The 26,238-nt window shown below is 42.6% G+C and overlaps 1 protein-coding gene across 1 annotated transcript in view; it reads left to right on the top strand.

Moving 5' to 3' along the window:
• Nucleotides 1–425: 425 nt before the first annotated feature.
• Nucleotides 426–26,238, top strand: part of LOC126100738 (UDP-glucosyltransferase 2-like) — a 129,645-nt gene continuing 103,832 nt past the window's right edge. The window contains exon 1 of the mRNA XM_049911359.1: nt 426–498. Within this exon, the coding sequence (XP_049767316.1) occupies nt 493–498 (6 nt within the window). The 5' untranslated portion in view covers nt 426–492. The remainder of the gene's footprint in view (nt 499–26,238) is intronic.

Below are 26,238 nucleotides of genomic sequence, written 5' to 3'. Positions count from 1 at the left end.
ACGACAATAAACAGCATCTTCTGCAAACAGTTTCATTGTGCTGTTGACGTGACCGGATAAATCGCTTGTGTATAGTTAGAACATTAAGGTCCTGTTACGCTTCCCTGGGGCACGGTCGGTGTTATTTTAGCTCCTGTTGGCTACCTGTTGTCCAGTATACTGCAAGAAAATTCTACGGGTTTTGTGAGGATCATCCATGTGATCGTATTTTTGTTATTAGTCGACGACGTGTAAATAAATTCTGTCGGGACAATAAGTAATCCTTCAGTGATGGAAAATCCAGTTCCCACATCAGTACGCAAGGTATTAAAGTTCACCTGCGAAACGCGAGTCACCCTGAGCACCTATCACCAGCCAGATAACGGCCGACTTGTCGCAGATAAACCGGTAAGGAGCGCGCCTTTCGGCCAGCAGTTGCCGCTAAGTGGGCTCGGCGCTGAGACGGCTCGTTATCTGCTGTTCCCGCTTCGCCGCCAGCTGAGCTCCGATAACATGAAGGTGAGTTATACGCAGAGCGCTTGATGGTTGCGACCGCCTCGGCGCCGTCGTTCGTGCCCGCACGCTACTCTACTGCCAGAAAAGCAGGCGTTTCTCGCCGACGGAGACCTGTTCAGTTTCCCTCTATCGCCTGGCTCCGTCCCTGTGCTCCAATTACCTGCACTCACGTCTGACCGCCCAGTCAGTGAAGCGAGCCGTTAGGACTCAAGATTGCCTGCCGCTTTTACGGCATTTCGTGTCACGCCTGAACACAGTGGTCGAGAATAGTAACTTGCCACTACCTCCCACGGTCAATGGATCCCTAATTTCTAAAGGAGTGGCCCCACAGGTGCAATGGAAGGTCGGATAGTATCCGACACGTATGCTTCTTCTAAATTAAAATTTTTTTTCTGAACATTGTACTTGAACAGTTTCAACACTAAATACGACTATCCATGCGGCTTTTCGCGGATGATGCTGTAGTATACAGAGAACTTGCAGCATTAGAAAATTGCAGTAAGATCTGCAGCGGATAGGCACTTGGTGCAGGGAGTGGCAACTTACCCTTAACATAGACAAATGTAATGTATTGCGAATACATAGAAAGAAGGATCCTTTATTGTATGATTGTATGATAGCGGAACAAACATTGGTATCAGTTACTTCTGTAAAATATCTGGGAGTATGCGTGCGGAACGACGTGAAGTGGAATGATCATATAAAATTAACTGTTGGTAAGGCGGGTACCAGGTTGAAATTCATTGGGAGAGTCCTTAGAAAATGTAGTCCATCAACAAAGGAGGTGCCTTACAAAACACTCGTTCGTCTTATACTTGAGTATTGTTAATCAGTCTGCGATCCGTACCAGGTCGGGTTCATGGAGAAGGTAGAGAAGATCCAAAGAAGAGCGGCGCGTTTCGTCACAGGGTTATTTGGTAAGCGTGATGGCATTACCGAGATGTTTAGCAAACTCAAGTGGCAGACTCTGCAAGAGAGGCGCTCTGCATCGCGGTGTAGCTTGCTGTCCAGGTTTCGAGAGGGTGCGTTTCTGGATGAGGTATCGAATATATTGCTTCCCCCTACGTATACCTCCCGAGGAGATCACGAATGTAAAATTAGAGAGATTCGAGCGCGCGCGGAGGCTTTCCGGCAGTCGTTCTTCCCGCGAACCATACGCGACTGGAACAGGAAAGGGAGGTAATGACAGTGGCACGTAAAGTGCCCTCCGCCACACACTGTTGGGTGGCTTGCGGAGTATAAATGTAGATGTAGATGTAGATTATGATATGCTACTTCATTCTAAAACTCAGTGTCAAGAGAATATGCCATCGCTTGTTATTGTGTACTTTTTCGAGCGTTCTCATTTCGGTCGTTAACATTTTTGAATGGTTGTATCGGACATGAAGTTTTAACATGTAAAAAACGTCATTTTTGTTACGAAAAAGCTTTAATTGCACCGTAAATGATTATTAACATCAAACTAAAATAAGAACGGGATGGTTATAATCGAAGTACACCTACTCAAGGAGATCCAATATGGGCGGTAATTATCATACGGCAGAGAAACTTAATTGATACGCTAATGCGTTAAAGCTGGAAAAAAAATAGTTCCAATTTTGCTCACCAGTTGCCTATCTGACGCAGTACACTGTTGGTATGACGGTATGGCATCCAAGCTGTCATTTTATAAGCCGTGATGTGAGCGAACGGTATGGCTAACGATAAGGCACACGGTGCGCTGTTACATAGTGAAACTTGTTTTATGTGAACGCCAGAAACGTACAGTGCTGCATTGAGGGAGTATCGCCTACTAAGAGGTCTGAGGAGAGGCGCGATGTCATTAAATAGTTTAAAAAAAGATGAGAATGGAATTAGAAAACACGGGAGAGCTTGGTGTGGAACCTGGAAGATGAAGGCGTCCTATCCTAGTCGAAGTTATTGACGAGATTGCTGTTCCTGTACCTGACCATGCAGTACTTGACCCGGGTAGTGCTAGGACTCGTACAGTGTTACGAGAACTGTCCATCCTGTGATCAACAGTACCGAAAGTTGCCCGGTCTGTTGTACGCTGGTACTCGGACCTTGGTCTATTTCATACTGGTACCTGTACACGATCCAGCCGGTGCAGCAACTGTAACCATTTCATCCGCAGCAACCTCCTGAATTTGCTCGTCGGTAACTGGCGCGCATCAAAGTTGATGACATCTGGCTGGGCAATATTCTATGGAGTGACGAAGCACGTTTTATACCACAGGGTTGCAGTGAATACACAGAACTGCCGAATTTGTGGTTCTGTTAAACGGCTTGTTGCGCACTCAGAATTATTGCACCCACCATATGTGAGTCCACTTTTACTCTCGGTCCGTTCTTCTTTGACGAGAAGGGTCCATCATGTGTACTGTGATGTCTCCACGTTGTCGAAACTCCCTTGTTCAGTATGTGATTCCTGTTCTGGAAAAGCACACCTCTGTGGAAACCACTCTTTTCATGCTATATGGGGCAGCACTTAAGGTCGCTGGCCCAGTGAAAGATCTGCTTAGTGCTGCTTTCCTCGAACGTGTTATGTCAAGAGATTTTCCTGATGCGTGGCCTGCAAGGTCACGTAATCTGAATCCATGCGATTTCTGGTTCTGGAGGTATCTAAAAGAACGTGTTTATCAGTGACACATGTGGTCTCTACCTGATCTGAATGCCAGTACACAGGAACACGTGGCTCATATTCCATCGAAACTGCTGCGAGAAACTGTTGATCTTGTCGTTTCATGGATGCAGAGCCTCGTCGACGTCTCCAGTGCTCACACTGAACAAATTGTGTAAGTGACAGTTAACAATAAAATCAACATTTTTGCTTTCTCACATGTTTGAACTTTTCCGTCCATGTCCCATTCCTAACCCAATACATATGAAAAATTTGTCTATACGTCTTTCCTGTATTCACAGCGCCCGATTTGCGTCTTTCAGCCAAAACTGAAACTAAGTTTTTTCCATCATAAATCAGTTTCGCATTAACATATTAGAATATGTACCAAGTTTCGTTGCCATACGATGATCACTCGAGGCACATGAAAGGGAAGCAGTGGTTGGGAAGGGAGTGAGACAGGGTTTTAGACTCTCCCCGATGTTATTCAATCTGTATATTGAGCAAGTAGTAAAGGAAACAAATGAAAAATTCGGAGTAGGAACTAAAATCCATGGAGAAGAAATAAAAACTTTGAGGTTCGCCGATGACATCATAATTCTGTCAGAGACAGCAAAGAATATGGAAGAGCGGTTGAACGGAATTGATAGTGTCTTGAAAGGAGGATATAAGATGAACATCAACAAAAGCAAAACGAGGATAATGGAATGTAGTCGAATTAAGTCGAGTGATGCTGAGTGAATTAGATTAGGAAATGAGACACTTCAAGTAGTAAAGGAGTTTTGCTATTTGGGGAGCAAAATAACTGATGATGGTCGAAGTAGAGAGGATATAAAATGTAGACTGGCATTGGCAAGGAAAGCGTTTCTGAAGAAGAGGAATTTGTTTACATCGAGTATAGATTTAAGTGTCAGGAAGTCGTTTCTGAAAGTATTTGTATGGAGTGTAGCTATGTTATGGAAGTGAAACATGGACGATAAACAGTTTGGACAAGAAGAGAATAGAAGCTTTCGAAATGTAGTACTACAGAAGAATGCTGAGGATTAGGTGGGTAGATCACATAACTAATGATGAAGTATTGAACAGAATTGGGGAGAAGAGGAGTTTGTGGCACAACTTGACAAAAAGAAGGGACCGGTTAGTAGGACATGTTCTGAGGTATTAAGGGATCACAAATTTAGCATTGGAGGGCAGCGTGGAGGATAAAAATCGTAGAGGGAGACCAAGAGATGAATACACTAAGCAGATTCAGAAGGTTGTAGGTTGCAGTAAGCACTGGGAGATGAAGCAGCTTGCACAGGATAGGGTAGCATGGAGAGCTGCATCAAACCAGTCTCAGGACCACAACAACAACATACTTGCCTGTGGAGGGAAAAGCGATACACATAATTTTTCCTAACGTTTCGAAACAGCAGGCAACTGTTGTTGACAATTGTATCGCTGTCAGCCAGCCATGCGTCTACTTACTTGTTCTGTCCACACGAGATACGACATACTTCGTTATACACTTTCGTTCCCCGCTTGTTGGTTGTATGCGTGGTTGTGCGGTGTGTCTTTCCGTTCGTTGCAAATTAGATTAGCGGTTAAAGTAAGATGAGATGCAAAATAATCAACTATTTTACTTGTTGTCGTGCATCTAAAAAGCTAGAACTTGCCAATAATACTTATGCGTCTGAAAAATCAAGAATTTCGCCGTTGTCGGTGGATGATATAAAGAAAAAGTTAAACATGAAAACTGAACCCAAGTCGAAAATACAGTGAACGGTAACAAGTCAAATGATAGTCCAGAACGTCCACCTCTGGATCCAAAAATCACATTTTGGGGAAAAAAGGCTGATTAATCGTTTCAAACAAAAACTGGTCGCAGGTGATGCTCCAAAATCGAGCATTAACATTGTGCATTGACGGTCTGTCGTGGAGGAACGTAATGCGTTAGGATAACACCATCACAGCCGTACACGAGAATCACCATAACTTTCACCATACTGGGGCTTTGACGCACTTTCTACTTTCGCTACGACCCATAATCCTTTGCGAAAGAAGCGGCGACACTTTCTGCACAACCAGCCCATCATTTTGCACGACAATGAGCAGGCGCATACAGCGCAAGCTATGGCTGCTCTGTTCGGTCTATGGGACTCGGAAGTACTGTGCCATCCACCATACTGCCCGGACGTAAGTCCTTCTGACTTTGATTTGATTCCGAAGATGAAGGGACCACTTCGCGGCATGCGCTTCAGAGCTGTTCCAGAGATTCGACAGGCAGTAGACGGCTCCATTCGCACCATCAACAGAACAGGCTCTGCTAACGGTATACTACGCTTTCCACATCGTTGGCAACGGTTTCTACACAACGCTGGTGACTACTTTGAAGGACAGTAACAGGTGCAAACGTGTAACTCTTTTGTATCGGTTGTGAATAAATAGTTGCCACTATCTAAGTTACAACCCTCGTATGTAAAAAAACGTAAATTAGTTACAAATTACTGCGTGCAAACACTTTATTCAACATGTAAACTTCACTACAGATACTGGATTTAGGTTATGACATGTTCGATATGCTTGCCGTATTGGCGATGACGTGGCGTAGACGAATACCGAAATTCTGCACGAACTGCTGAACTGTCGGAACATCGATGCTGTTGATGACCTGAGCAATGGTTCTGGGGTTATTTTGCACACCTTGTCTTTAATATAGCCCCACAAAAAAGGAGTCGCATTCGATCAGATCTGGAGAACATGGCGGCCAATCGAGGCCCATGCCAGTGGCCTCTGGGTACTCCAGAGCCAGAATGGGGTCTCCAAAGTGCTCCTCCAGGACATCAAACACTCTCCTGCTTCGATGGGCTCGAGCTCCGTCTGTCATGTACCACATCATGTCGAAATCAGGGCCCCTTTGGATAATGGGGATGAAATCATCTTCCAAAACCTTCACACACCGTTCGGTAGCCACAGCGCCATCAAGGAATATCGCACCCATTATTCCGTGACTGAACATGGGACACCACACAGTCACCCATTGAGTGTAAGGAGACTTCTCGATCGTGAAATGCAGATTCTCAGTCCTCCAAATGCGCCACTTTTGCTTATTCGCGAAACTTTCCAAATGGAAATGAGCTTCGTCGTTAAAACAAACCATACATGCGCATACTAATTCCCGTCATGTCCGTGGCCAACCGTTCAGCTTGAACGTCCTAACGCAAACTGTTCAGATATTATGACGATTTTTTCATATAGTTCAATAATTGTCACGCTATATGTTTGATAACTGTTATAATGCTAGGTAATGTTAATAATGATATTGCAATGCCTATGTTGTTTAAGAAGAACGAGGTAGGTGTTATTTGCAAGAGTTAGCTACATCTTGAAAGGCACGCATGTTCGAATGATCAGGCACTGCAGCGACTGAAGCCGTTGTCAAACACATGAAATGTATTCAGTTGCAAATACGGGCAACCCTCAGGAACCAGACAGAGACTTGCAATTAAAATGTCCTCCCCTGTACGGGAATTATACATTGTATGTACGAGCACAGGTTTTGAGGCAGGACCGACAACGTATGGAAGTTTGTGCCTGGCCGTTATTCGTGCACCGACAACCAAACGGCGCGCAGTGCAGGACCTTGGAAACTCAATGTCACGCTACTGCGGGACCCTGAATGTCGACAACAGATCACCGACACGTGGCACACCTGTGTTCAACGCATTATGCGTTACGAGACCACACTGCAGTGGTGGTTGCTGTGCGCCAAACCGGCTATCCGACGCACATTGACACACTATGGCAGAGTCAAAGCCAGGTGGAATCACCACACAACTGATTTCTACCATAGCGCTCTTCGTGAACTCATGTATCACCACACATCACCGGATCGTCTAAAAGAAGCTCAACGCATCAAGGCAAAGATTCTAACCTTGACCAGATGCCGTCTAGAGGGAGCCATTGTACGAGCACGCAGCCAAGATAGGATTAACGGTGAAGAACCTTCTATGCATCATATTGTTCAAAATGTTCGTCGACGCAGACAGGCTTTAATGTCGACTTTAGACCTACCTGATGGACGACGGCTGACATCGCAAGCTACCATTGCGGATGCATTCACAACGCACTACAAACTTTTCTATCAAGAAGTACCTGCCGGTGCAGAGGCCATTGCTGAGGTTGCCCAGGAGACACTTGGTACTCTAAACGCAGCAGCTGCAGCCCTCCTGACTTCTGAAGTGACCACCGACGACGTCCAAGGCGCTGTGGGCAAAGGGTCTCTGAATCGATCTCCCGGCCCGGATGGTTTACCGCTCGAATTTTACAGAACATTCCAAGATTTGATGTTGCCACGATGGATGGTCATGTACTGGGAACTGTTGTCCGGCGCGGCGAACCCGCCACCAATTTTCATGGAAGGCTTACTTGTACCAGTCCCGAAACCCGCAGGAGGAACACGACTCGACAGTTATCGGCCAATCACGTTACTCAATTCCGACTTCAAGATTTTCACACTCCTTCTCGCAGTGCGACTCAAACATGTCTTACGAGACATTGTTTCCCACGAACAAACATCCTTAGGCGGCGATCGTAACATACAGACGGCCCTCAGTGAATATCGAGATGTGATCGCTGTGGCAACACACTCGCGATTGCCAGGCGCTTTAATCTCCATCGACTTCAAACAAGCGTTTGACCTCGTCAGTCATGCATTCCTCAACGCAGTGATGGACCGAATGGCAATTCCCCCGCCGTTCACGCAAGTGATTATGCGGCTCCTTCGTGGAGCAACGTCCAGACTTCTCGTCAACGGCAGACTGACAGAACCTATACGGATTGAACGCTCAGTACGGCAGGGTTGCCCTTTGGATTGGATTGGATTGTTTGGGGAAAGAGACCAAACAGCGAGGTCATCGGTCTCATCGGATTAGGGAAGGAAGTCGGCCGTGCCCTTTCAGAGGAACCATCCCGGCATTTGCCTGGAGCGATTTAGGGAAATCACGGAAAACCTAAATCAGGATGGCCGGACGCGGGATTGAACCGTCGTCCTCCCGAATGCGAGTCCAGTGTGCTAGCCACTGCGCCACCTCGCTCGGTGGTTGCCCTTTGTCGACGGTGCTTTATGCCATTGCGATGGAACCCCTCATTTGCGGATTATGGCGACGTTTGACAGGTATTCCACTCCGGGATCATATGTTCCGCTGCCGAGCTTACGCGGGCGACTTGGTCCTCGTCGTCCGTTCAGCGGCCGACGTACAAGCTGCGATGCAGTGGATTACCCGTTACAGTGCAGGGGCAGGGAGCGCTATGAACGTGGCAAAATCATGCGCCATGTAGATCGGCCGCGGCCTTCCCGCAGACAGCGTAGTCCCATTTCAGCTAGTGGACACTCTTCGGTGTCTCGGATTGGTGTACACTCGAGACATTCGCCGCACCTCGGCGATCAATTTTCGGGCGCTACTGCAACGCATCCGGGCCAACATACAAAATTACGTACTACGCCCGCTGAATATGTGCCAGAGAGTCACCTTCGTCAATACCCATCAGGCAGCCCGGATACCCCATATAGCGCAGATTCTGCCCATCACTGCGACAATGGCGGCCAGATCACAGGCGGCTTTCGGCTATTTTATTTGTTCTGGACACATATTCAAAGTCCAGTATGAAGCTCTCACCTTACCGAAGCGGGACGGTGGCCTCGATCTGGTTAATGTGAGAGCCAGGACTACGGCACTTTACACCAATAATATGCTCCGGTTATGGAAAAGCCCAAATGCTACTTTTACTGGAATGTTGACCACTGAGCTCGCACCTGTTTCGAGACGCCCACCGACGTCTCTGGCACACATCCCACCTCCGATGTCACATATCGGCCGTTTCTTTTTGGAGTATAGCTACATATGCACCGAGCTCCCCAGGACCAGGCAGACGACCACCCGCGACATCTATTGCCTTCTCCGAAAGTCTCCACCCCGCAACCCCGTCGAAACACGTCACCCCCAGATTTCATGGCCTACAGTTTGGAAAGCGATCCACCAACCATATCACACCACTGACACCGCCTCTATGTGGTACCTTCTCGTCAATGGCAAGTATACTACAAGACAGGAACTGCATCGCATCGCACTGGTGGACTCACCCCTGTGCCTCAAGTGCAATGTCGAAGATACAGATCTACATCGTTTTGAGTGTGGGCCAGCAGCAGCTGTCTGGACCCTCGCACAGAAGATTGTGGCTTTCTACCTCCGAGTACCACCTCATCACGTTTCTCCTACCATGATGATATATCCCGACTCGACCTACTTTCTATCGGCTAAGTGGCACGTCATCACATGGATCAGTGGCATGGCTGTCAACTACCTCTTCCGCGACGACATCGTCGATCCGGCGGACTTTTGGACGCGCCTCCAAGTACATCACCACACCCTTCGCCGACATCGACACTATCGGGCCACTTTCGCGAACTATTTACAGAGTATTTTCACCAACCCGCCTCAAATCTGGAATCTGAACGAATTGTGCCAGCCAAGGCTTGACGATCCCACGTTCCCCTTTAATGGTCAATGATAGAATGGATTTTGTTCTGATGGCGCGCCAAAGTGGAGCATGGCGCGGAAAGTATTCCTCTTTTATTTCACTTCTCTTTTTTCCTCCTCTTCTAAGTTTTTTTTCCTTACATATGTAACAATAAATAAATAATTAAATAAATAAAAAGAAGGCTGTTGCGGAACTATAGCTACCTTTTATGTTTTTTTACGTTTTCAAAGGATATTGTGTTATTTTATGAAGAATGTCGTCTTTTATTTTCATACGCAAGAGGTTTTTATTTGTTTTCTCGTTACCTGCAAAAAAAAAAAAGCGTAATGAGTAGCGTTACTAACCTGTGTGAAACTATTTGTTGGGCGGTGGTTCGCGTCTTAATACTTCCAAATTTTTTTTCCTAACATTCGCGTTTTATTGGGTTCTGATACTTTATTATTAGTTTAATACAAGCAAAAAATTTAAAAAAAAACGGTTAAGCCGACCGCTGACGTAAAGCTGGAAATCTGGGTTCGAGTCCCGGTCGAACACAAATTTTTATTGTCGTCATTCCGTTATACAGCTGATAGTTGTTCGTATTGGCAGCTGTGAATACATTTCATCAAAAGTTAACTATAATATAGTTTTACTGTTAAATAATCAATTATATTGAAAAAACTTTAGTACTTGTCGTTGCATTATATGCAGTGTGAGAGGACCCGTAAAATTATTTTTAGAAAGAGATCACTGGTCGTATCTAAAGATACAACAAGTATGTAACATAACTTACTTGAAAACAATAAAAACAATGTTGCAAATTTTCTCACTAGAAACAGACAACTTGTTGCCTTTCCGAAGGTCACTGTTGCTTTTAATACAGAATCGCGTGGTCTGACTTGTTCGTTCATCGCTCACACTGAAGTTGTGCGACATTTGCTGCCGTTGGTGGTACAGTTTAAAAACAGATCTTGCCAGATACAGTCGGCTGTCCGATAGTACCGGGCCTTCCCCTACTCTGCCACGACCTTCGTTTTTTGGTACGCTACGTTCAAGGCAAAAAAGCTGTCAACAAATTCGTTTCCAACTTCTATTTTAAGGTGCACCGTGCGCGACGAGCGGTTTCGCAGTTGTAACATCAGTCTTGAGGTGATTTATAATTGCTTGTCTTTTAAAGTCACCAATGGCACTCTATTACTTGTTTGGTGCCGGAAGATGGATAAAATTTACACTTGAGGACAATAAAGCTATGTAGCTGCTCAGAGCTGTGATTATGTGTCACTTAGGTGGAGACTGAACATGAAACTGTTGTGTTTGAAGAAAAGTATAACGAACAATGAACGAGCACTGTAGCCTTTACTATTCGGAGCACTTAGAAACTGAATCTGCCGTCTCAATAGTGGGGCAATACACGTTTCTAAGAACTAACACCAAGTGCTTCAGTTACGTTCACTGACTGCATAGCACTTTAGGAGATCCTAAAGTACACCGAAAGTGGATTCACACTCATACGGAATATTTGCGATTAACACTCAGAATCTGGTACATGTTTACTTGTAGATTTAATGCCTATTTAAGGCTCTCTGTTTTCTTTTTTTAAGTAGAATCTCTTACACAGTGTGTTACTGTTGCGTGTTCTACTTCACGTTAGCGTTAATTGCATCTGTATTCAGCGTAACTCCACTATCTTAGAATATTTCTTCAGTGCCTTAAGGAAACCACTTTAGATCTGTTCATACTGGTTGAGCCCCATTGAAATTGGACAGAGACAGCTCTCATTTGTTGGCATTTATCAAGAAGGTCTATCCTTTTTTCCTTAACAAAGAGCGTCGTTTCTTTTAATTTCGTAAGTATGTTTCCTTTTTCAGAATGCGTTAAATGACTTGGTCCCAGTATCGCATCATCTTGCGACGCCCTCACGTCAGACCGACAATTCTCAACAACCGTGTTGCTCACGATTACTCCTCTGCCCCGTCCCCCTCGCCCTGGCTGAATTCCGCTTGAACATCGTCACAACAACAATTGCTTCATTTGCAAAGAGAAAAAGTTTTAAACCATGTTTAGTGTCAGATCACTGACATTTATATTATTCAAAGTAACGGACCCCGAACAGAAATCTGTAGCATTCCCCCCACTTTGACAGTGACATTGCGAGACAACCTGATTCCAACTTTCGAGATATGAGACGAAAGATCGTTATTTCCTAATCCCATAATATTTCACGTTATGCAGAAGATTGCATGATACACTGGACACTTCTTTCCTGAAGTCTGTGTACTGAACAGCGCTACCGCTCTCCTAGACAGAGTGTATCGCAGTTAACTGCGTAAACGCATACAGCTGATACAGATCTCAGTAAACATAGACCCTACGGCACATACCTTAAGAGCTAGTTCACCTTGGTCGCTGTAAAACAAATCTCTTCTACTGTAAGCTCATTGCTTTCCATGTTTTGGAAGCAAGTGGTATGGACCAAAACAAGAAAAAAAAACGTCCAGTAAACATAGACTCTAAGACGTATACTTTAATAGCTAAGAGCACTTGTCCATCTTCGCTACTTTGAAACACACCTACTGAATGCTCATAGCTCTTAAGCCATGCATTCTAGAGCGTATGTTTAATGGGCGCGTTTCTTTCTTGTTTTGGTCCATACTACCCTTCGAAAAAATGGAAAACAAAGAGCTCGCAGTAGAAGAGATTTGTTTCACAGTACTGAAGATCAATAAGAGCTCATAGCTCTTAAGCTATGCGTTTTAGAGCCCATGTTTACTGCGACTTCTTTGCTTCTAGTGTCGCCTACTTTCAACTGTATGCGTTTACGCCATTAATTATGATATACTCTGTACATTGTCTTCTTAATTACTTTTCGGAACACAAGTAGCAAATAAACTGGGCGGTTATTGTCTACGTTATCTCATTAATCCTCAGTACACTACACTAAACACCCTTTACATCTAGGAGCCCAAAATAGTTCAGAATGACCTGTACGCACTTGCATTCGGGTTCTACCAATCGAAAACCGGAAATATTGTCCACATAGATGCACTAACATGCATTTTCCTAAATGGGGGTCAAGTCGGCAACCCAAAAAGCAGGTCTGTGTTACAAAGTCGCCTTTACTGATCCACGTTCCCTCGCGATATCAATTGATTGTACTCGTAAGTACTGATACCGTTGCTTACGTCATGTTTTCAGCCGTCTTACATCTGGCCGCGCTCTTAACAGCATTGCTTCACTCCATTTCTATTTTGATGGTGGCTTTTTATAATATTTGTTATTATTAGGTTTTGAAATTAGTATTTAATTTTATATTATTCTGGCTTTTAAAATGTTTGAACTCAAATGCAATCCGAATCAAATTAAAATTATCTTTGGTTAAGTCAGTCATCAATTAGAGCAAGAAAATTATGTACCTGAAAAATTATATAAAAATATTTTTAAATATTGAAATTTTAATGCAATTTGCCAGATATTTACCACCATAATAATTAATGATTGATATTTTGTAGCTAGGTTCCTCTACGGGGATTGTCTGTTGGCGAGTATAATTTTGGGACGTGATTTACGCCTATAAGTTATCAGTCTTAGTTTTGTGAAAAGTGAAATTTTAGATTTTGGTTCTATTCTGAAAGCCAACCAAACGTATTACACTGATTGGTGCCGTTAATATGCGATAATTCACTAACAGACATCCCCACACGAAGTAAGCCACATTTAATTATCAAATTCACGAAGAAAAAAAAAAGCTGAGGAATAAAGGTATGATTAGTTGTCATAACAAACACAATGAAATGAAATAGTTATTGTTAGGCAAAATGAGCACAAATAACAAAATCTCTACATAACATAGACCAAGCAATACACTGTATGGCCGTGCAAGACAATGGGTGAAAATGAAGAGCAAGAACAAAATGTTGCGAATCCTTGTTCGCTCAAATAACATAGATAATCCAATTACAGAGATATTAATTTCATTGCAATCGCAATCTCTATTGTCAGCGATTAAATCGTCACCTACAATTCTCCACGACATTAATTTCGCTGTGTGGTTGTTTACGGTAATGAAGCCAAGCTTTACATTGCTTTTTCAGTACGTAATGCGAGTTTCGTCATTACTACTGGAGCTAAGGACATCACTGACTGTTTTTACCTACACGAACTGGTGTGTGCCGTTGAAATTCGTCGCGAGGACTAGTGCGGAATACAAATCTGCTTATGTCACAATGTTGCCAATTCCCTACTATCGGACTAAAATCTGAGTAGTTTTATCATTTCACTTGAAAAGCACGACCCACAGTAGCTTGCTGTTTATGTTTACAAACTACGTTAGGCATAAACAGAAAAAATAATTTACGCTACAAATCATTGCATCTGTACAAACTTAAAATCTGCTGATAAAAAAACTTTTCCGCTGTATTGCTTCTGCTCTACTTTCTCTACTTAGAATTGCATAGCAAAAGAAATGGAATAATTGCATCCATGAAAAATGTTACCACGATTACATCAAAACAAGTTTCTTGTTTACTTTTCTCTTCATAATATTAATGAAATGACTTTATTTAAAATATTATTCCTGAACTTCTACTATTAACGTAAAAATTTGTTGTTCAGCAAAAGGTTTACTTAAGATCTATTTATGGACATGAAGAAAATAAATCTGTCTTAAGACTACTATGTACACTGTGAAATGTCTTACATACTAACATATTTACAAATTTGCATAATATTTACAGAGGTAAATCAACTCTAGGAAATGTTTACTTAGCAAAATATTTCTTTATTTCCTGTTCTAGCCACTGCAAGTAGTGTACTACTATATGGTAACATGGATGGTTCTGTAGTATCCCATTCTAACATGCGACGGATTTCATGTGATACAGCTTCTCTGTTGGCCCACAGGACAGAATAGGTAGAGTGGCAAAATGTTTCGTGAGGCTTCACTTGCAATGTATACACATATCCTTTAATTATTCCGGGCGTTTCATCAAAAACAGATGTATATTTGTTTAAAAGTTTAATCAGTTCGTTTTGCTGTACAGTACTTAAAGAAACTGAGTCATGCACTTTTCTCTGTATTTCTTGTCTGCAAGAATGTACAAATTGCTGTTGACTGGGCTGTGTTTATTCCGGCAACATAGGAAATCGATTGTCACATGAAATTACCTCTGGTTTTATATATTTGATTCGGACTCCTTGATATAACTTACTGTGTAGCAGCTTTCATTTAATGAGGTGTATGGCTATTTCTTTCCCATTCGCTTTTAATACACATATGCCTCAAGAAAGGTCAATTACTGCATCTCTTTCGTGTAAGAAATTTACTCCCCATATGCAGCTTACTGATAAACCTTCACAAACCAGGAATGTACCCTCTATAGCTCCAATTACCTGCCTCAGCTAATACATAAGTATGCATATGTACTCCCTTTGACTTTTTTCCAAGCACGCTAATGATCATACAATTGTGTACTGGCAACGTATGTGGTGTCTGGAGTTCACAAATCTTATTATAGAATTCTAAAGCCATACAGTTTGTAGCCGCGCCCTTATCAACAGTAACTGTGGTTGGTATTCCACCTACTACTGCGCGAAATGCAGCTTGGATTGTTTCATTTTCTGTTAGTTTACACAAATGGTTTTCTTCGCAAAGTTCATCGCTCAGATTATATCTTATTAAATACGGACATTTTCCCCCTGTTTCTTCCGCGACCGACATATGAGGGCTGTATGAGGTCGCATTTAGTGTAACGCCTCTTTGGTGCTGGGCGTAGCGTTGCCCACCACTTCCATAATTCTTCCTGGTGGCTGTTGCCTCCAGTTTTGTCCAGAGCTGTTGTGTTCAGCGGCACTGTTCGGTGGTGCAGTAGCGCCAGCTGATTGTGTATTGGTTCCTGTGTTAGGATGCCAATTACTGTTTGACTACTGTGGTATCGGTTGCCAGCGGTTTGGTTGATTACTGTTATTACTATTGTAATTACCGTGTCCTGAATGACACCTGTTGTCTTGCCTACTCCTCTTATTAATAGGCGGAGAATTTCTTCCATCCCTTGGTCCTGGGTTGTTATTACCATTGTAAGAATGAGGCAAACTATTCCAATTTTTTGTTACTGTTACCGTTTTTATTGTGATATTGGAAATATTTATTACTGTTGTTGTTTGATACTTGAGCATTACTGACCCCGTTCAATTTCGCTTGTTCATGCAACAGATCAATAGAATCAAGCGTTGACATGAAAAGTTCTACGTCTAAATCTGGTACATGAAGTAGTTTTTCTTTTATTGAGAATTGTAATTTTGATTTTAAAACCCATATGACTTCTTGTTTGGACACTGTTTCATCCCAATATTTCGTCTTATTTCTATACTTCTCAAAATATTTACGCAGTGCACCTGCTTTACTATACACGTCACGCCTTAAACGTTCTTGTGCTTTTGCTGACCAATATTTATTTAGAAAAGCTTTCTCGAATTTCTCATATGTATGGCAATAATCTATTACTTCACTTTCCCATAAGGCTCCATCACCTTGAATATGGGTGGTGACAAACTGTATTTTCTGTTTATCATTCCATGATTTTGGTAGTATACCACAGAAACGTTTGATAAAAATGACAGGGTGGTATTTTGCGATCCGGTGTAAAACTTCAGAATCGTCTGTGTTTTAGAAAACTCTCTTCCACAAGTATGTTAGAAAGAGAACTGGCCACCCCTTGTTCACAAGCTACGTGAACGGGTTGCGGGCTAGGCATTGTTGCATTGTTGCCGAACAGCTGTTTGGTGTTGCTGCTCGAGATGTCACAGTCTGCGTCTCTGGCAATTTATAGACACGTAAACCACACTCGCCTGCTGCGTTTTTTATCGCTGCAAGCTCCTATTTTAACGTGTCTACTTCTTGTGTAAGTGTCTGTTTCCATTCAGAAACCTGTTCTGTGTTTTCACCTAACATGTTTGCTCCAGACAAAGCTTCGTTTGTCGCTTTCTTTACGATTACAGGCAGTTCGTTCAGTAAACATTCTTGAACTTTATTGTCTTTCATGTTCAACCAGTTTACAAAGTCACGAGTAAACTGATTGCTTTTTGTGCAAACTTCGCTTCTACAGATTTCTCCTGTGTGAGAGCGAGTGTCTGTACCTGTGTAGCTATATGCTGCACAGAATTTTCTAATGTACTTGGTGCTGCATTAACTTGCGCGACCTGCTTGGTTACATCATTGACAGCTTCGGGCAAGTGCTTGTATGTTTTTCGCATTTCGTCAAATTCATCACTAATATTTTTTAATTTAGTTTCAGTTTTACTGAATTTTCTATCAAGGTCGTCACGAATTTGTGTGGCAATATTTTATTGTGTCTGATGGGCTATGGCTTTCTAATTTTCGTTTACTAATGTGGTTACATTATTCTGAATTTCAGTGGCCGCAGTTTGAAGATTTCCATTCAAAATGTCAGTCACATTTTCAAGTTTTGCGTCTAAACTACTAGTCATATTAGTTTTGATGTCAGTGGCTGCAGTTTGTAGTATTGCACATTGTCAGTCACATTTTGCAGTTTTGCATCTTAACTGTCTGTTGCATTTTGTTGTTTTGCATCTAAACTGTATGTTACATTTTGTAGTTTTGCATCTAAACTGTTACATCTTTCTGAACTTCTTTAAAGTGTTCATTTTGTTCATGAACAGCGCGATGTAAACTTTGCATCCGTTCTCTGAAAAATGTTAACAGTTCCGCGAAATTAGTAGGTACTGATCCACTCTGGGTGGGTTTTTCAGTATTTTCGGCCGTAGGTAAATTTTCACCCGCCCATAATTCATTATCTTGTGTTTCGTGAATCGCCATATCTTGCTCGTCACTGTCTGTGTCTGACTCCATTCCGGGCAGTGTAGCCATACTAATGTTTCAACCAACTTTTCCTATGTGTTTAAAAACATACATTTTACTGCATTTAATAACATTGACCGTTAATTCTACTCAAGTTACACACTGATAATTTTATTTAATAGGAATTACTGTTAATGGATATCAATTGACGATAAAACAATCTAGCAACTATTCTCAATCTTTCTAGAAAGCGGCCATCTTGCCGACATTTCGTTTTGCAAAATCCACCTCAACATTTACAAGCTATTGTGAGCAATGTTTATGGAATTTAATTCTCCCTAACTGACTTTTGCACACCCTAGGCAAAGGAAAACAGTAATTTTCTTGCCTCCTTCCTTACTGCGCTTCAGCAAAGTCTAGTCGCGGCTTTTTCTTTTAAGAACCGTACGCCACGTCTCGTATTACCCAGCTTGTTGAAATTGCCTCGTATCTCGTTACTGGTGTTTTTCATGCAACAGAAATATACAAATTTTTTAGATAGCAAAATTACAATGATACATATACATACATATGTACATACATAATATAGGTCCTGTACTAACATAGCAATTTTAATGGTAGCTTTTTATAATTACACTCCTGGAAATTGAAATAAGAACACCGTGAATTCATTGTCCCAGGAAGGGGAAACTTTATTGACACATTCCTGGGGTCAGATACATCACATGATCACACTGACAGAACCACAGGCACATGGACACAGGCAACAGAGCATGCACAATGTCGGCACTAGTACAGTGTATATCCACCTTTCGCAGCAATGCAGGCTGCTATTCTCCCATGGAGACGATCGTAGAGATGCTGGATGTAGTCCTGTGGAACGGCTTGCCATGCCATTTCCACCTGGCGCCTCAGTTGGACCAGCGTTCGTGCTGGACGTGCAGACCGCGTGAGACGACGCTTCATCCAGTCCCAAACATGCTCAATGGGGGACAGATCCGGAGATCTTGCTGGCCATGGTAGTTGGCTTACACCTTCTAGAGCACGTTGGGTGGCACAGGATACATGCGGACGTGCATTGTCCTGTTGGAACAGCAAGTTCCCTTGCCGGTCTAGGAATGGTAGAACGATGGGTTCGATGACGGTTTGGATGTACCGTGCACTATTCAGTGTCCCCTCGACGATCACCAGTGGTGTACGGCCAGTGTAGGAGATCGCTCCCCACACCATGATGCCGAGTGTTGGCCCTGTGTGCCTCGGTCGTATGCAGTCCTGATTGTGGCGCTCACCTGCACGGCGCCAACCACGCATACGACCATCATTGGCACCAAGGCAGAAGCGACTCTCATCGCTGAAGACGACACGTCTCCATTCGTCCCTCCATTCACGCCTGTCGCGACACCACTGGAGGCGGGCTGCACGATGTTGGGGCGTGAGCGGAAGACGGCCTAACGGTGTGCGGGACCGTAGCCCAGCTTCATGGAGACGGTTGCGAATGGTCCTCGCCGATACCCCAGGAGCAACAGTGTCCCTAATTTGTTGGGAAGTGGCGGTGCGGTCCCCTACGGCACTGCGTAGGATCCTACGGTCTTGGCGTGCATCCGTGCGTCGCTGCGGTCCGGTCCCAGGTCGACGGGCACGTGCACCTTCCGCCGACCACTGGCGACAACATCGATGTACTGTGGAGACCTCACGCCCCACGTGTTGAGCAATTCGGCGGTACGTCCACCCGGCCTCCCGCATGCCCACTATACGCCCTCGCTCAAAGTCCGTCAACTGCACATACGGTTTACGTCCACGCTGTCGCGGCGTGCTACCAGTGTTAAAGACTGCGATGGAGCTCCGTATGCCACGGCAAACTGGCTGACACTGACGGCGGCGGTGCACAAATGCTGCGCAGCTAGCGCCATTCGACGGCCAACACCGCGGTTCCTGATGTGTCCGCTGTGCCGTGCGTGTGATCATTGCTTGTACAGCCCTCTCGCAGTGTCCGGAGCAAGTATGGTGGGTCTGACACACCGGTGTCAATGTGTTCTTTTTTCCATTTCCAGGAGTGTATTTGTTATTATTGGGTTTTGAAATTAATATTTCATATTATATTATTTTAGCTTTTAAACGTTTGAACTCAGATGCAAGTCTGAATCAAATTAAAAGTATCTTTGGCTAAATGAGTTTTCAATTAAAGCAAGAATATTACGTACTTGAAAGATTATGTAAAAATATTTTTAAACATTGTAATTTGAATGTAATTTGCCAGGTATTACCACCATAATAATTAATGAGTGATATTTTTTAGCTAGGCTTGTCTGTTGTCTGTCTGTTGGCGAGTATAATTTTGGGACGTGATTTACGCTTAAAAGTTATCGGTCTTCGTTTTGTGAAAAGTGAAATTTTAGATGAAAGCAAACCACACGTATTACACTGATTGGTGCCTTAATACGCGTTCATTCACTAACAGACATCCCCACACGAAGTAAGCCACATTTAATTATCAAATTCACGAAGAAAAAAAAGCTGAGGAATAAAGGTATGATTAGTCGTAATAACACGCGAAGTGAAATGAAACATATATTGTTAGGCAAAATGAGCACAAATAATAAAATCTCTACATAACATAAACGGAGTAATATATTTTATGACCCTACCAGACAATGAGTGAAAAGGAAGAGCAAGAACAAAATGTTGTTAGTTCTTGTTTACTTAAATAACATAGATAATCCAACTACACAACAAAATGTTGTGAGTTCTTGTTTACTTAAATAACATAGATAATCCAATTACAGAGATATTAATTTCGTTGTAATCGCATTGTATGTTGTCAGCGATAAAATCGTCTCAGCGCTAATGCGCCAAAACAGTCATGAAATCCACTATCACTTGGGGAAACATTTCACTATGCTTAATCAACAGACAAAGTAATGGTAGCAATGACAGTAGCAGTTTAATTATTCCCAGGTCAGGTTAACAGCTGCATTGGACAAGTATTGCAAACACATACACTATATGATCAAAAGCATCCAGACACCTCAAAAAACAGGTTTTTCATATTAGGTGCTTTGTGCTGCCACCTAATTCCAGGTACCCCATATCAGCGACATCAGTACTCATTAGATATCGTGAGAGGGCAGAATGGGGCGCTCTGCGGAACTTACGGACCCCGAACGTGGTCAGGTGACTGGGTGTCACTTGTGTCATACGTCTATACGCGAGATTTCCACACTCCTAAGCATCCCTAGAACCACTGTTTCCGATGTGATAGTGAAGTGGAAAAGTGAAGGGAGACGTACAGCACAAAAGCGTACACGCCGACCTCGTCCGTTGACTGACAGAGACCGCCCACAGTTGAAGAGGGTCATAATGTGTAATACGCAGACTTCTATCCAGACCATCACACAGGAATTCCAAACTGCATCAGGATCCATTGCAAGTACTGTGACAGCTAGGCAGGAGGTGAGAAACCTGGATTTCATGGTCGAGCGGCTGCTCGTAAGACACACATCACGTCGGTAAATGCCAAGTGAGGCCTCGCTTGATGTAAGGAACGTAAACATCGGACGATTGAACAATGGAAAGACTTTGTGTGGAGTGACGAATCACGGTACATAATGTGACGATCCGATAGCAGAGTGTGGGTATGGCGAAAGCCCTGTGAACGTCAACTGCCAGCGTGTGTAGTGCGAATAGTTAAATCAGAAGGCGGTGGTGTTATGGTGTGGTCGTGTTTTCCATGGAGGAGCTTGCAGTCCTTGTTGTTTTGCGTTGAACTATCACAGCACAGGCCTACATTGATGTTTTAAGAACTCTCTTGCTTTCCACTGCTGAAGAGCAGTTCGGGGATGGTGATTGCATCTTTCAACACGCTCGAGCACCTGTTCATAATGTAAGGCCTGTGGCGGAGTGGTTACACGACAATAACATCCCTGTAATGGACTGGCCTGCACAGAGTCCTGACCTGAATCCTAGAGATAACCGTTTGGATGTTTTGGAACGCCGACTTCGTGCCAGGCCTCACCGACATACATCGATACCTATCCTCAGTACTGCACTCCGTGAAAGATGGGCTGCGTTCCCCAAGAAACCTTTCAGCAACTGATTGAACGTACGGCTGCGAGAGTGGAAGCTGTCATCAAGGCTAGGAGTGGGCCATCACCATACTAAATTGCAGGATTATGGATGGAGGGCGCCACGAACTTTTAAGTCATTTTTAGCCAGGTGTCCGGATTCTTTTGATCACATAGTGTGCCTCAGCTCAATACAAAGGGGAAACATAGTTACAAATAAATTAATTCCTTCAAAGAAGTCCTGAATTCAGTCACAAACCAGGACCGATACTCGGTAATCTGGTATTCCGACAAGGCTGAACTGTGCACAAGGACTGCCTAAGGCCATGGAACACTGCATATCAACCTGGGCGTCTTTCCCTGGCAGCGGCTCTAATGGACGAACGGGGTGAGCTAAGTTTCACACTTCGCAAAACGAAAATACGTAGTACCCTATGACTACAGTATTAATGACTCCCAATTGAAACTTGTGGATCATACAAATGTCTGGTTGTAATAGTTCGTAGGGAAATGAAATATAATGATCAAATAGGCTGGTCTTAATAAAGCAGGTGGCAGGATGCTGGGAAACCAAATTCAGTTCTTTTTTAGAAAGCACTTGTGCGATCCATTCTAGAATATTGCTCCAGTTTGTTGGATCCACATGGAATAAGACTAACGGTCAAAATTTAAAGCGTACAGAGAGGAGTAGCATGAATGATCACAAGTGAAAGCTGATAAACAAATCAAATTCTAGCATTTCGTAAACTGTTTTGCATCAAAAGACGTTACTTTCCCTTCGTTACGGCCTATTCTAAATGTGTGTTTCAAACATACCACTTTAAATTTGTCAATGCTTTTGTTGCGAAAGAAGTTAATTCATTCTCCAAATCGGTATGACGCTTGTGGTGCGCATTCCTCGTGAGCAAGTACCAACATGACGTGACTAGGATTACGATTTCAATAAATTGCGTACATTGTATTGTTTTTGGAGTTTCTACTTGCCCTTATAACTGTTTTAGTGTTAAAATGATCAAACGACTTATTATTCAGCAACTGTTGATTGCATAACGATATATTTAACGTGACTTCAAATCTACTTTCGCGTGTGCAGTTTTCCAATCAGAACCTTCTTCACTATGTAAACATGGCTGATCAAGTGACTGTAGCTACTGAAAAGCAAACCATAACGTCATCGAAGATGACAGTATGGAAATTCGAGACGTGAACAGAGGATCACGTAAACGTAAACGAGGAATTTCGAAACACGCTATGTTAAAGAGGAATCTGATCTGTATGATAGACAACTCCCATGGAAACAACAATATGGCCATAGACTTGAACGTCTTTGTTGTGCTGGGACATTCCCGGCTTTCACATAAACTTGCCGTTATCCGAGAAAATTATTCGGGAGACATAACTGCCACGGTTTCCAATTGGGAAACTAAATACATGCCGTAATGTTCCACATTTAATTAAATACTTGCGAAAAACATATTTCGTAGAAACAGAACGTTACTGAAATACACATTTTCGCAATATATACCTATTCTTATGCCTAAAGAAAGAGAAAGAGAAGTGTTCAAAAGAAAAGCAGCTATTACCTACCCCCCCCCCCCCTCCAATCTAACTTCCCGACCTTCCTGTTTATGGTCCTCGAAACAAGTAAATCGGAGGAGCATCACTCAAGCTGTTTCTCCTACATTGACTGCAGCCATTCGGAAGTTAATTTTACGAAGAATGTGAGTGTTGCTGGGTGTATTAGCAGTGCTTAAAGAATATTCTTTGGCATGTATGCACGCTTCTATAACAGTTTGAGCTCCAACGAAAGAGCGGCGCATTATGGGTAGATTTCACGCACTCATTGACAAAACTTCAGTCTACCGTTTTTGCAACGGCTGACGACAATTCTGACTTAGAAGTCGGAGGATGATGAACTGCGCGGACAAAAGTTACTACTGCGAAGTTACCTAGCGGTATTTTGCTGATTAGCAGCTCTCTTACAAACAATACATACGAGCAAATCAAAGCAATTGCGAATTCATCTGATGTTGGTAGTACTGTAGGTAATTGGGCTATGCATGGCTCTGTTTAAAAAAGATTAGCTTTAGTAGGGTCGAGCCCCACACATCTACTTTAATGCCGAGCAGCTAACACGCTGCCAATTATAACCACAATCCGTTATCCTTCAGTCAAATAGTCTATGCATTGCCTAGAATTGCGAATTAATAAAATAGACAGGAATATAAAATAAAAAACTAAATGAATAATTTAATAAAAAGCGTTCTATTCTAACGCCTGGAATTGATGTAGACAACAGAGAACTGTGTCGAATAATGTTTATTTAAATAAGCAAGATTCAAATAACCGGAAAATGGCCCTACGGTACCCAGATATAATGCAAGCAGCAATAATGTTATTAAATGCAGTAAAGTTGTGTTAAGAGAATTTTGATACTTGTAGCAGAATCTCCAAGCTAAATAGTCATCAAAGACTCGTGATTTCGTTATCACAGTACACGAAATATTCAAAACAGTCCAGAGTTCAACATGGCGATTTACAAATTAATGCGCTTGAGATAACGTGTAGTAATTCATTGTCTGTCTATTCTCAGTTCTGTAATTCAGTTGTAAAAAGTTAAGGGTTCAGAATTGGATCACACTCAGACCTCGCAAGAACTAGGTCCCTCCAGAAGTTAATTACAATAATGACGACTCACCACCTAGAATCTATCACCTACACGATCAAATGCCACGCGATTACACAGACAGGGCTGCTTCTTCAAGAACTCGACATGAAGATCCTTGTCTTCCCTTTGAGGGCACTGCTCGGAAAGTGTCTGTCTCCACTTCTGTCTCCATTTGACATTAGCAGTGTTCCACCACTGTCTGCTTCTTCATTGGCTGAAGCCTTTCTCCACAAAAAAATCCATCGTTCTTATGTTTTACAGACATGATTTGTCTCAACTTGACCACTTTCTGCACTAAATTAATATATTACCACAATATTTAAATAAAGATATGTTGTAAACTTTCAGTCACACTCGGATCATTTACAATAAACATAAATCTGTCACTGCAGAACTGCTAAAGAACTTCAGACGAAAGTCTTTACAGGAACACAAATAATCACAGCCATCTGACAAACAGAAAAAGTTCCTGACGACTGGAAATGTGCACTTGTCCATCTGCTGCCCAGGAAAGGAGTAGAGTGAATTTGAACTACTACAGAGGAATCTCCCTGCTACAAGTCGTCTACAGAATTTTTTCAGCTTGCTTACTCCAGAGAACACAAGAACAGATAGAACATAAAATTCGAAACACCACAAAGGCTGCCGCCCCAGCCGCTCACCCACGGAACAAATAATCAATCGGAAAATAATTCTAAAATACAAGGCTATCAGGAACATTCAAATCACCTTCAGTTTCATAGATTTCAAGAAAGCATATGACAGCCATTTTTCAGCGTTTTAGAAGAACGGGGACATGATCCAAAAGCACCACGACTAATCAGACAGACATTGGCTGGTACACCATAGAAAATTATATTCATTGTTGAAACCTCTGACCCCTTCATGATCAAAACTAGAGTAAGCCGAGGCAATGGATTATTCCCGCTTTTGTTCAATCTAGAGCTCGACAAAGTAATGAGGGAAAGGGAAAAAGAACTGAAAATACAGGGACACTGGAAACCAACACGACTAGGACGATCCCGAAACAAGACAAAAATCTCAAACCAAGCTTTCGCAGGCTATCTGGGCTTACTCTCGGATAAAGAAACAACAGCAAACAAACAAACAGAAATACTGAAAGAATATGCAGAAAAAGTAGACATGCAAATCTATTTCCGAAAGTCTGAATTATTTTGCTCAAAGTTACACAAACTTAAATTATAGTCAAGTAGGGCGAGATAAACAGAGTTACATATTTAAATAATTAGGTGAAACACTCGAACCTACAGGAGGAGAAAAGATCTCACAGAAATCAAGTCTACTACAAAAATAATGAAGAGAGCTTACAGCAAAACACAAGACACATATAATAAGAAATGCGTGTCCTTGCAAAGACCAGACATTACAACACAGTAATCAAGCCTCAAATCCTATATGCAAGTGAGACACTAACAGGCCAAACAACAAGCGATATGGTAGGTATACTGAAAGAAGAACAGAAAATCAAAAGAAAAATTCTCGGTCCACGGCTGACAGAAGAGGGATAGAAATTACACTACACAGATTACACTGTATGAAAATAACAGAGATTATGTCAGACCTAGCAGCAAATCTCAGAAAAATAAGGTTAAAGTCCTTCGGGCACCACCAACAAGAATCACGAACAGAATTCTGACATACTTACAAAGGGTGAAGTTAACAAAACTATGGATCACACATGTCAAACTTGATCTAGAAAAAGCAAAAACAGATCCAACAGAAACAGAAGAAAGAAAAATATACAGAGTCAACATATACCAGTGGGATATTAGGTCAGAGAATAAAGTCCCAAAGAAACCAGGGACAAAGTGGGCTGCAGACAGAAAGAGACTTTATGGTGGAAAAATGAGAGAATCGTTAACATAGGAAAGAACGCTCAAATGAGGGGAAATGCTTTGTGTGATCCTACAGGGTCTCTACATAAATAACAATATAAATAATAGTTTGTATATACATAAATAAGCTATGAAATGATAATTAAATGGACACCCTAGCTGCAAGCAGGCGTACATATACTTCATTGGGGACATGTTGAAAATGTGTGCCCCCGAGCGGGACTCGA

Source organism: Schistocerca cancellata, chromosome 9, assembly GCF_023864275.1.
Source record: "Schistocerca cancellata isolate TAMUIC-IGC-003103 chromosome 9, iqSchCanc2.1, whole genome shotgun sequence".
NCBI classification, from domain to species: Eukaryota; Metazoa; Arthropoda; class Insecta; order Orthoptera; family Acrididae; genus Schistocerca; species Schistocerca cancellata.
The sequence above is the reverse complement of the archived record's forward strand: the minus strand, read 5'-3'. Positions and strand labels throughout refer to the sequence as shown.